The sequence below is a fragment of the Symphalangus syndactylus genome, chromosome 9, assembly GCF_028878055.3.
Source record: "Symphalangus syndactylus isolate Jambi chromosome 9, NHGRI_mSymSyn1-v2.1_pri, whole genome shotgun sequence".
Taxonomy (NCBI): domain Eukaryota; kingdom Metazoa; phylum Chordata; class Mammalia; order Primates; family Hylobatidae; genus Symphalangus; species Symphalangus syndactylus.
The window spans coordinates 110528871-110541477 of record NC_072431.2 but is presented as its reverse complement, the minus strand read 5'-3'; the positions used below and the strand labels follow the sequence as shown (position 1 = coordinate 110541477).

Genomic DNA, 12607 nt, shown 5'->3' with positions numbered 1-12607 from the left:
AAAAACGAGAAAGAACAGTGTCTTCTCTGAGGATATAAGCATGCACCCAACATTCCATGATCAGAAGAAGCCCTTTGGAAATCACCACAGCCCCATGTAAGGGACAGGCCAGAGACGCCAGTCGCAGAAGTGCACTGTGTTCATGCACTGTGTTCACACTGCTTCCTGGAGAGAGGCCAGCTCAGGAGTTCATGTCCATCACTTACCTGCAATTCCACAGAATCCTCTTTTTCTGCAAACCACCCCCTTTCAGGCTTCTCTAGGAAGATGAGTTCCCTCAAACCTGCTGGGACCTCAGGAAGCAAAACCTCCAGAAATACACAGGCTTGTGCTCATTCCATTAAGGGAAAAATGACTTGTCTATTCCCAGGGTTTCTCAACCTTAGCATTATTGACATTTTGTACCAGATAATTATTTCTTGAAGGACCTTTAGCAGCATCCTTGGCCTCTGCTCACTAGATGTCAGTAGCACTTCTTCCCAGTCATGGCAATCAAAAACGTCTTACCTACTAGGAGAGGCACGTGTGACCACAGGGTGAGAGATGGAAGGGATCCCAGCAGATACCACAGTCACCCACAAAGAGGCCTGGCCAGGCAGTCAGAGTTGCTGGCTCTGACACCAACTCCTAGTGAGTCTTTGGAAAGATCCTACCCTTCTCTGGGCCTCAGTTTATCCTCTAACATGTTTGGGTTGGGCCCTTCTGGACATAGATAGCTCTAAGTGATGCTGCCTTGACAAGTAATATGTCTTCTATCTCTTACAATTTGGGCTGAGGCCAGCCGGAAGAAAACATCACTGAGCCTTCCACCCATTAATATTTCACTTCCCACTAGCCATTTAAAAGCCAGACAGAGTCAACTCCTGAACAAGGGAATGTGTCATCTTCCTCTTGTCATGCTTGCAAAGTGATAGGGCCTGCCAGTTCACAGTCCTCAAATGACTAATTGCCAAGAACAAGGCTGGGGCGCTCAAGGTCAGATCCCTATGTGTGTGTGAGTGGGAGAGACGTGCATGCACTTGCACACACACGCGTGCTGCACAGGCATGCGCATGCACACTTACACACAACCTGCCATCTGGGAGCTGACTTACCGGTCAGCATAGCGCAAGGTGTTCAGAGTGTGTTCAGTGGCCACGTGGCTTGGTGAGATGTTGGCGATCATGCAGGTTTTGGCATTGCCGATGAAAGAGTCCTTCAGGACCTGTCCAAAACAGAAGGCAGGTCAATGAGTGAAGTCAATTAACAAAGTGCATACTGACTACTTACTAGGTGCAGGATGCTGGGCCACAGTTCCCTTCTGTCCACAAAAAGGTAATTAACATTAACAAAAGAAAAAATACAAATGGCCAATAAACACAGAAAAAGGTACTCACCACATCACCAATCCAAAAAATACAAACAAACCATTAAAAAACCCAATATTTTTAACTCATAAGATTAAGAGACTAATGATGCCATTCCTTGGTGAGGGTCCAGGGAAATGGGTACTCTTCTACGCTGGCATGTACCATGAACTGGACAAGCTTTCCACAGGGCAGTTTGGCAATATGTATCAAAACGTAAAAAGAAGCCAGGTACGGTGGCACTCACCTGTCTGTAGTCCCAGCTATTCAAAAGGCTGAGGCAGGAGGATCGCTTGAGCCCAGGAGTTCAAGACTAGCCTGGGCAACATAGCAAGAACCTGTCTCAAAAAAAGAAGAAAAAAAACAAAACAGGAAAAAGTATGTTTTGGTTTGGCAATCACACTTCTAGGACTTTATCCTAAGGAGATAATTGCTCAATTGACCAAAAGAAAGTATATATGATATTCATTACATTATTTATAATAGTAATATTTAGTAAAAATCTAGGTATCTATAAACAGGGAACAAACTAAATAATTATACACTGAATATAATAAAACCATTAAAAATGATTATACCTGTACTTAGGAACACAGAAAGGTATCTAAAGCTTATATCTTCGAGGGAAAAAGGTGTATGATTCCATAACTCCGTAAGTAGATCCATATGAGGCTATGCGGGCGGAGAGATGACTAGAAGGAAGTTCACTAACGTAGCAGTGTGTGGTTATCACTGAGGTCTGGGACTTTAAGTTATCTTTTACTTTCTTCTTTATACTTGTATGTACAATTGGAATTCTTATATTTTAATTAAAAAGAAACACATTTTCTGGAAATGGGGAACTTGTCTTAAAAAATAACAGAGCTGGCCAGGTACGGTGGCTCATGCCTGTAATCCTAGCACTTTGGGAGGCCAAGGCAGGCAGATCACCTGAGGTCAGGAGTTCAAAACCAGCCTCGCTAACATGGCGAAACCCCGTCCCTACTAAAAATACAAAAATTAGTGAGGCATGGTGGCACACACCTGTAGTCCCAGATACTCCAGGGGCTTGCGGCAGGAGAATCGCTTGAACCCAGGAGGTGGAGGTTGCAGTGAGCCAAGATCACACCACTGCACTCCGGCCTGGGCAACAGAGCGAGACTCCCTCTCAAAAATAAATAAGCAAATAAATAAATAGGTAAAAAACAACAGAGCCAATGCCAGAATCAGGACTAATCACCTTTAAGTAGGTTCCTGGGTCCCTGGTTAAAGTCATGTTTGAGAAGACCTAACCTACAGATTACCAACTGTGATGGGTAAGGAACTATGTTTTTTATAGGTTCTGCCCAGGTACTATGGAGCTGCTACTCTAGCTGCACAGAATAAAACTCTGCCCGTGTGCGAGGCTGGCTTCATCCTGCAGCACACAAAAAAATCTTCTCCTAGACATCCCTCTACGTTGTCTGTCCTCCACTGTGCACAGGACACAAGGCGGAAAAGAACCCAGGACACCCACAACTGTCTTCACAGCTGTTTATACCTAGGTACACCCTCCCATGCCACTCTTCTGCAGCCATTATGAATGCTGATTTAACATCTATTGGAGTTTTCTGTTAATAAAGAGGCACACTTTCATGACAGGAAAACAAAACAAAACAAAAACCCTATTTGTTCCACTAAGAATAATCATAGTTAACTTATGTAATTTTTTTGTGTAGTGCTTTTTTCCATGTCGCACATTTTAAAAATGATAAAAACAGAAAGTGGTCATACAGTACATGATCTTTTAACATGAAAAGTTGCAGTTTCACCTTTATTCCCATTGTTACTTCCAAATAGATCCAATGCTGTTTCTTCTGCATCTTTTTAAACGTTTTTCCCTGTGTGGCTATGTAATAGTAGAAATCACATTAGGCAATCACATTATTACCTTGTTCTACAGCTTGCTTTTTTCACATCACAATAGATCTTGGTCATCTTTCCTATCAGTACATATAGAAAATCTAGCTCATTCATTTTAACTGCCTGAAGCCATTATTTTTTTGTGCCGAAACACTGGTCTAAGTCTTACAGCCAAGAAAGTATCAGGTAGCTACACCACCCTATTCAATGCAAAGGCTTAGAGACTTCACTAATTCAACATTTTCTTTTCTAAGATGAGGTCTCTTTTTGTCACCCAGGCTGGAGTGCAGTGGCGTGATCACAATTCACTGCAGCCTCAACCTCCAGGGCTCGAGTAATCCTCCCGCCTCAGCCTCACAAGTAGCTGGGACCATGGGACCACAGGCACGAGCCACCACACCCAGTTAATTTTTAAATTTTTTGTAGAGAGGTTGTTCGGGCTGGTCTGGAACTCCTGGGCTCAAGCGATCCTCTTGCCTCAGCTTCCCAAAGTGCTGGGATTACAGGCATGAGCCACTGTACCCTGCCCAGAGTTACCATACACTGGAAATAAACAGAAAGGTGGTGACCAGAACAGCACTGCTCTCCCCAAGGAACCCCTGCTGCCCCATACTGAAGACATCTATCTCTGCCTGAGTCTGCCCCTTCCTAAAGTCCTATGACAGGCTGAGTATCCCTTCTCTGAAATGCTTGGGAAGAAAAGTTGTTTTGGATTTCAGATTTTTTTTCAGATTTTGGAATATTTGCATTATCCTTCTGGTCGAACATCCCTAACCCAAAAATCTGAAATCCTTTGAGCATCATGGCACTCAAAAAGTTTTTAATTTTGGCCAGGCATGGTGGCTTATACCTGTAATCCCAGTACTTTGGAAGGCTGAGGCAGGCAGATCATTTGAGCTCAGGAGTTTGAGGCCAGCCTAGGCAACATGGTGAAACTCTGTCTCTACAAAAAAAAAAAAAAAAAAGAAAATACATATATATATATATATATATATATAGCCAGGCATGATGGCATGTGCCTGTAGTCCCAGCTACCTGGGAGGCTGAGGTGGGAGGATTGCTTGAGCCTAGGAGGCAGAGGCCACAGTGAGCCAAGATCACACCACTGCACTCCAGCCTGGGTGACAGAGTAAGACCCTGTCTCAAAAACAACAACAAAAAGTTTTGATTTTTGAAGCACTTCAGATTTCAGATTTTTAGATTAATGATACTCAACTTGTAGACAGAGTTCCTGGAAGGAATTTCACTCCTCTCCTTCTCTTTTCCCCACTGTGCCCAGCATCATGTCTTACTGACAATGGATGCTCAACTGAATGAACAAATACATGAAATAAGGAAGAAATGAATGAATCAGAACAAACTCAAGGCTCACATTTAATTTTACCTGAGTTAGTTTGCTTTGCCTGAAGGGAGTATGGGTGTGTTCCTGATCCAGTGCTCGGATACATTCCTTCAGCTGCAAAGTGGGAGAACAAGCACATCAAGTATCACGTGCAAAGGGAGAGTAACAGACCTGATGCCGCCTCCACAGGAAGCTTGTTTTTCTTCAATAAACCACACTCAGACAATCCTCCAAAAGGAAGTCAAAATGGCCTGTAGTTTCCATTCGACAAGAGAAACCAAGCTAGATTGGGAAACACCATCCTGTGCTGCCTAGCTGAAGGCCTCCTAGCTTAGAGGCTGGGATCCTAGGACTGGCCCTGAGTTGACGGCGGGGAACAGACAGATGCTGGGACCTACCCTCAGGTCCCAGAGTTCAAGCTCATGTGGTGGTAGTTCTGGCTTGCTGGTTCCCTTTCTCTCCTCATATTCTTCCCAACTGTTGATGCACTTAAATAGACAAAATATCTATATCCACTTCCCCGCTCCCTGCTCACACATGCATGCCTGTTGGTGTAGATTCAAGCATAGATTTAGATGTAAACTATCTGAATGGGGTAGGAGAAATTCTAGAGCCAGAGCTAGAAGGAAACTGAGAAATCACCTAGGCCTACCCCCTCATTTTATTTATTTTTTTCTTAATTTTTTTTTTTTTTTGTAGAGATGGGGGTCTCTGTACATTGTTGCCCAGGCTGGTCTCAAACTCCTGGCCTCAAATGATCCTCCTGCTTCAGCCTCCCAGAGTGCTGGGATTACGGCCAGCACTTTGACCACACACAATTAAAAATGACCCTTCATTTAAAAACAGCAGGGTCTGTGGCCCAAAGGCAAAGGAATGTTACTTGCTCCTGGCTGTACTCCCTCAGTGAGCGCTCATTGGACATGATGAGGACAGCAGAGATCTGGATATGTGGACCTCCAGGGGAAACACTCCCATCAGAAACAGTGGTGGGGGTCGTGGGGGGCAAGATGAGGGAGGAGAGACCTTCTATTTCTGAGTGATGCATCTAGGCTAAAAGATAATAAAAGAAAAGGAAAGGAGCTTGGGTGCAGTGGCTCACGCCTGTAATCCTAGCACTTTGGGAGGCTGAGGCGGGCAGATTATTTGAGCTCAGGAGATCGAGACCAGCTTGGCCAACATGGTGAAACCCCGTTTCTACTAAAAATACAAAAAAAAAAATTAGCCGGGCATGGTGGCACATGCCTGTAATCCCAGTTACTCATGAGGCTGAGAAAGGAGAAAAGCTTGAACCCAGGAAGTAGGGGTTGCAGTGAGCTGAGATCATGCCACTGTACTCCAGCCTGGGTGATAGAGCGAGACTCTGTCTCAAAAGAAAAAAAAAGAGGGAAGAAGGTGGAAGCAATCCCTTGGAATTGCCACCAAGAATAGGTAGTTTGCCTCCAGAGTGTGCTATGGCTGTTCTTAGCAGCAGCCACAGATGCCCACAACTGCCCTACCTCTATCCAAGAAGCTGCAGGGTATAAACAGGTGTGAGGAAATTTCCTCTTTTATTAAAAATCTATCTGGTATTCCCCAACTTTAGCACTGAGAAGATTCTCCACTGAGAATGAACAAGTAATCAAACTCTGCTCCTCACAGACTCAAATTCAAGCATGGCCACCAATCCCTACAAGCTTTCTTTTTTTATTTTTTTAAATAAAAAAAGTTTGGCTCCCTCTCTCACCCTCCCAATTTATCCCTCATGAAGTCTGGAAAGAATGTACCTAGCTGGAGACTTCAGTTCTGATCAAAAATAAGTAAATAATGTGGAGCGGCCCAAGGCAGCATATACAGCTGGAAAAAGGAATGAGGAAGAGCTCTATGTACAGTCATGGAGTGATCTTGAGGATGCCGTTAAGTGACAAAAGCGAAGTGCAAAACAGTGTTGAGAGTATGTTAGCATTTTTTCTAAGAAAAGGGGTGAGTGCAAACATATATACAGACAGAAAAATGATTTTACAAGGGGAGGAAGGTAACAAGGTTGAGAGTACAGGGATGGAAACTATACTTCTTTGAATGTGGTTTATTTTACAATTTTTACTTTAAAACCACATAATTTTTTTTGCTTTTTGCTGTTCGTTTGTTTAAGAGATGGGGTCTCACTTTGTATCTCAGGCTGGTGTGCAGTAGCACAGTCACAGCTCACTGCTGCCTTGAATACCTGGACTCAAGTGTTTCCTTTCACCTCAGCCTCCCAAGTGGCTTGGGTTACAGGTGCGCACCACCACATCCAGCTAATTTGTAAATGTTTTGTAAAGACAGGGGTCTCCCTATGATGCCCAGGCTGGTCTTGAACTCCTGGGCTCAAGTGATCCTCCTTCCTTGGCCTCCCAAAATGCTGGGATTACAGGTGTGAGCCACAGCTCCTGGCCTAAATGTTTTAAAATAATTACAAAATAAGGTTAAATCAAAATAAATAAGGCAATTCTTAAAACCAAAACCAAACAAATGAACCTAACACTACGAAATTGGCAGGCTTAAACACACAGAGAAGAATTATTTCAGGTGATTTGACAGCATAATATTATGACTGTACATCCTTAGTGGGATACAACCCAATTAAAAAGAAAACTGCGATAAAAATCTTGAACTGAATTAATCATATTATAAATAATATTAGCATTATTTTGAAATACGTATATATTAAAGTAGAGCAAATAAATGTTAGGAACTAAGATTTCTAGCATAAGAGAAAAAAGAGACAAATATACATTTAAATAAATTAAAAACCCTGTAATTTTAATTTTTTTTTTTAATATTATTATTCATTGCTTTCTTCAGACGAGATAGTTTATTTTTTGAGACAAGGTCTTGCTTTGTTGCCTAGGCTGGAGTGCAGTGGTACAATCATGGCTCACTGCAGCCTCAACCTCCTGGGCTCAAGCAGTCCTCCCACTTCAGCCTCCCAAGTAGCTGTGACTACAGGCGTGTGCCACCACGCCCAGCTAATTTTTAAGTTTTTTGCAGAGACAGGGTCTCATTATGTGGCTCAAGCTGGTCTCAAACTCCTGGGCTCGAGTGATCTGTCCACCTTGACCTCCCAAAGTGCTGGGATTATATGTGTGAGCCACTGGGCCTGGCCTGCAATCTTAAACTAATTTATTACTATAAATCTCACATATATTTTTCCCTTTCAAAACAAAAAATAACACCTTATTTATTAGCTCTGTCCACAGAAAAGGCCCAGAAGCAAGGACTAATGCAGTAGTGATAAGCACCCCTAACACACAGACTGAAGTCTCTAAACACCATTTCCTTCTCAAAAAAACCAAGGCTCGACTGGGCGCGGTGGCTCATGCCTGTAATCCCAGCACTTTGGGAGGCCGAAGCGGGCGAATCACGAGGTTAGGAGTTCAAGACCAGCGTGGCCAACATGGTGAAACTCTGTCTCTACTAAAAATACAAAAAATTAGCTGGCTGTGGTGGCAGGTGCCTGTAATCCCAGCTACTCGGGAGGCTGAGGCAGGAGAATCGCTTGAACCTGGGAGGCAGTGGTTGCAGTGAGCCAAGATTGTGCCACTGTACTCCTGCCTGGGCAACAGTGCGAGACTCCATCTCAAAAAAAAAAAAAAAAAAAAAAAAAGAATGAAAAAGAAACCAAGACTCATCGAAGAAATGGCTGATTCGAGGTCTGGAGAGGGAAATGTATAAAATGAGCCTAGAACATAGGCTCTTGTCATATCAGAAAGCCAGGAAGCTATCAAGAACGAGTAGGGTTGTGCCAAAAAGACACAGGAACATTCTTGAAACAGCTCCTGTTGGCTAAATATGTTGAATTTAAGCAGCAAAAAAAGATATAACGATTTCAATGAGTTTATAATAATAGAAAAAAAGGTAAACAACAACAATAAAACAAACTCATATTATGTTTAGGTAACATGAACACCAACTCATTCTGAAAAGTGGTGAATAAAGAATCATCTTGCTTCCACTACAAACTGTATGTCAGGATAATCAGATAGTTGAGGGAAAATTATTCTTTTCAGCTAATACACACAGAAGGAATATTAGAATTAGAATATCACCATTCTGGAACTCTTAATAAAATAATAGATATAGATGAGATTCTTCAATGGCTGATAAAATTCCTAGGTTAAAAATGGCTGAATGGCATGTCCTTAACAGAGACTAAGGGGAAAAAAAAGTAAAAATAAATAAAATAAAATAAAAAATAAAGGCTGAAAGGAAACTTTATAATAGAGGAACTAGGCTGACAACACTTGAATCTCTTTTCAATCTTAAAATCAAAGAGAGACAACCAGACATTCTCTATCTCCTAATGTATTGCTATAGAAAATCTAAGAACTACCTATGATTGTTTTTGCCAAAAAATATAGAACCTAAATCTGATCACATCTCTAATTCAGGACTGTCCCAATAGAAATACATGAGCCACAAATGCAAAACACATATGTAATTCTGAATTGCTAACAGTCATATCTTTTTTTAAAAAAGAAACAGATAAAATTAATGTTAATTATATATTTTATTTAACTCAATATATCCAAAATATTATTTCAGCATGTAGTCAATATGAAAAAATAAATGAGATATTCTACAAGCTTTTTTGGTAATCAAAATCCAGTGTGTATTTTACACTTAGAGCATATCTTAATTCAGACCAGCCACATTTCAGGTGCTCAATTGCCACATGTGGCTGGTGGCTGCCATAGTGAACAACATGGCTATAGAGCTGAGCCACCTGACAGGAAACCTAAAGGATAATGGGTAACATGTGAAACATCAACACAAGGATGCAGGTGGCCAAGTACAGAATGTGGCAAATCTTACGGGACGAGCGACCCAGTTTTCTTCAACCAATACACTAATACAGAAAAAATGAAAGAGGGAATAAGAACTTACATAGGATTTTATTTGCACCTTGATTTGAACAAGTTAACTATAAAAAGATACTTATGGGACAATTAGAGGAATTATAATACTTACTGGATAATAAAGAATTACTTCTTTAAGTATGATAATGGCATTATGGCTATATTAAAAAGTAAGAGTATCTCTTTGAGATACATTAAAAAAATTTTTTTTTGAGATGGAGCCTTGCTCTGTTGTCACCCAGGCTGGAGTGCAGTGGCATAATCTCGGCTCACTGCAACCTCCACCTCCTGGGTTCAAGAGATTTTCCTGCCACAGCCTCCCGAGTAGCTGGGGATGTAACAGCCTGCCACCACGCCCAACTAATTTTTGGTATTTTTAGTAGAGACAAGGTTTCACCATGTTGGCCAGGCTGATCTACCTCAAGTGATCCACCCGCCTCGGCCTCCAAAAGCGCTGGGATTACAGGCGTGAGCCACTGCGCCCAGCTGAGATATATACAATATTTATGGAATAAATGACATGATGACTAGGATTTTCTTTCTTTCTTTTTTTTGTTTTTTTGAGACTGAGTCTTACTCTGTCACCCAGGCTGGGGTGCAACGGCACGATCTCAGCTCACTGCAACCTCCGCCTCCTGGGTTCAAGCGATTCTCCTGCCTCAGCCCCCTGAGTAGCTGGGATTACAGGCGCTCGGCACCATGCCCAGCTAACTTTGTATTTTTAGTAGAGACAGAGTTTCACCATGTTGGCCAGTCTCGTCTCGAACTCCTGACCTCAAGTTATCCGCCTGCCTCGGCCTCCCAAAGTGCTGGGATTATAGGCGTGAGCCACCGCTCCCAGCTGGATTTTCTTTAAAATAATCCAACCAGGGGGAGGGAAGGGGTTGCTTAGATTTTTCATATGTTGGTAACTGTTGAATCTGACAGGTATATGGGAGATCATTATACTATTTGTTCTACTTTTCTATGTTTGAAAAATTAATATAATTTTAAAGCTTGGGGAAAGAGAGAAAGCTTAGCGGAGTTAACCATTCAGCAACTGCAGAAATATTTCTGTTCCTAATTGGCATGGATTGACCAGGGGAAAAGAAGGCAAGGAGAGAAGAAAATAGTTGCCTAGAATTGTGAGAGTCTGTCTGGTCAGCCCTCATTCTCCAACCCTGGCATTCTATTATTACATAAGAACAGGGCAGTTGCTTTGCTGATTCCACCCCACATTCATCCACTCTGCCTGTATGTAATGGGCAGTCTTTCAAGAAGGATTTTTAGATTAAAGATTTTGAAAAACTTACAGCCAGTAGACTCTGATTTATTTCTGCACCTTCCATCTTTGTCTGTCTATCTGAGTCCCTTGCATCTGCTGCTCTTTCACTGCCAGCCAAGTCAATAAAAGAGATCCTAGAGAAAAGACACAGCAGGAGTGACTTCTGTGAAGCTTTATTTTATTTTATTTTTTTTGAGACGGAGTCTCACTCTGTCGCCCAGGCTGGAGTGCAGTGGCGTGATTTCGGCTCACTACAACCTCCGCCTGCAGGGTTCACGCCATTCTCCTGTCTCAGCCTCCCAAGTAGCTGGGACTAAAGGCACCCGCCACCATGCCTGGCTAATTTTTGGTATTTTTAGTAGAGTCAAGGTTTCACCATGTTGGCCAGGATGGTCTCGATCTCCTGACCTCGTGATCCACCCGCCTCGGCCTCCCAAAGTGCTGGGATTACAGGCGTGAGCCACCGCGCCTGGCCAGAAGCTTTATTTTTGTATCAGTCAGCATTCTGTGACCACTGGAGGAAATTAACATTGGCCCATCCTCTGGAAAGAAAAGACATTACTGAGCCGGGTGTGGTGGCTCACACCTATAAACCCAGCTACTTGGGAGGCTGAGGTGGAGTACTGCTTGAGGCCAGGAGTTCTAGACCAGCCTAAGCAACACAGCAAGACCCCATCTCTTAAAAAATTCTAAAAACTGGCTGGGCGTGGTGGCTCATGCCTGTAATCCCAGCACTTTGGGAAGCCGAGGTGGGCAGATCACGAGGTCAAGAGATCAAGACCACCCTGGCCAACATGGTGAAACCCCGTCTCTACTAAAAATACAAAATTAGCTGGGTATGGTGGTGCATGCCTGTAGTCCCATCTACTCGGGAAGCTGAGGCAGGAGAATCACTTGAACCCGGGAGGCGGAGGTTGCAGTGAGCCAAGATCACGCCACTGCACTACAGCCTGGCAACAGAGCGAGACTCCATCTCAAGAAAAAAAAAAAAAATTGGCCAGGCACGGTGGCTCACGCCTGTAATCCCAGCACTTTGGGAGGCCGAGGTGGGTGGATCACGAGGTCAGGAGATCGAGACCATCCTGGCTAAAATGGTGAAACCCTGTCTCTACTAAAAATACAAAAAATTAGCCAGGTGTGGTGGCGGGTACCTGTAGTCCCAGCTACTTGGGAGGCTGAGGCAGGAGAATGGCATGAACCTGGGAGGCGGAGCTCGCAGTAAGCCGAGATTGCGCCACTGCACTCCAGCCTGGGCGATAAAGCGAGACTGTCTCAAAAAAAAAAAAAAAAGAAAAAAAAAAAAGAAAAAAATTGTAAAAATTAGCTGTGGACCACCACACCTAGCTATTTTTTTTTTTTTTAAGAGACAGGGTGGATGTGAGGGCGATCTGGCTGCGACATCTGTCACCCCATTGATCGAACTCCAAGGCTCAAGAGATCCTCTCACCTTGCCCTCCCAAAGTGCTGAGATTACAGGTGTCAGCCACCATCAGCCTACCACTGAATTTTTACATTTTTTTTGAGACGGAGTCTCGCTCTGTTGCCAGACTCTTGAGCCTAGGAGTTTGAGACCAGCCTGGGCAAAATAGAGAGACCCCATCTCAACTCTGGAGTTCAATGGGGTGACAGATGTCACAGCCAGATCTCCCTCACATCCACCTTGTCTCTTAAAAAAAAAAAAATAGCTAGGTGTGGTGGTCCACACCTGTAGTCCAAGCTACTCAGGAGGCTGAGGCAGGAGGACTGCTTGAGCCCAGGACTTCCAGGCTGTAGTAAACTATAATCATGCCACTGCACTCCAGCCTGGCTGACAGAGTGAAGCCCTATCTTACAAACAAACAAACATGACTGTCAGCTTTCCAAGAGTCTATGAGAAGATTCTGATCTGTCAGTTGATGCT

General features: G+C 43.2%; 1 protein-coding gene across 8 annotated transcripts in view; it reads right to left on the bottom strand.

Annotated features, from left to right (window-relative positions):
• KIF24 (kinesin family member 24) overlaps positions 1–12607 on the bottom strand; it is an 80712-nt gene that overhangs the window by 6064 nt on the left and 62041 nt on the right. For 5 of the 8 annotated variants that reach the window (XM_055293865.2, XM_055293864.2, XM_063609035.1 and 2 more), the window contains 3 exons: positions 10736–10841; positions 4612–4683; positions 1095–1204 (listed from right to left, as the gene is read on the bottom strand). In XM_055293865.2, coding sequence (XP_055149840.1) covers positions 1095–1204; positions 4612–4683; positions 10736–10841 — 288 coding nt within the window. The remainder of the gene's footprint in view (positions 1–1094; positions 1205–4611; positions 4684–10735; positions 10842–12607) is intronic. The other 3 variants (XM_055293867.2, XM_055293868.2, XM_055293869.2) reach the window with 3 other exon arrangements.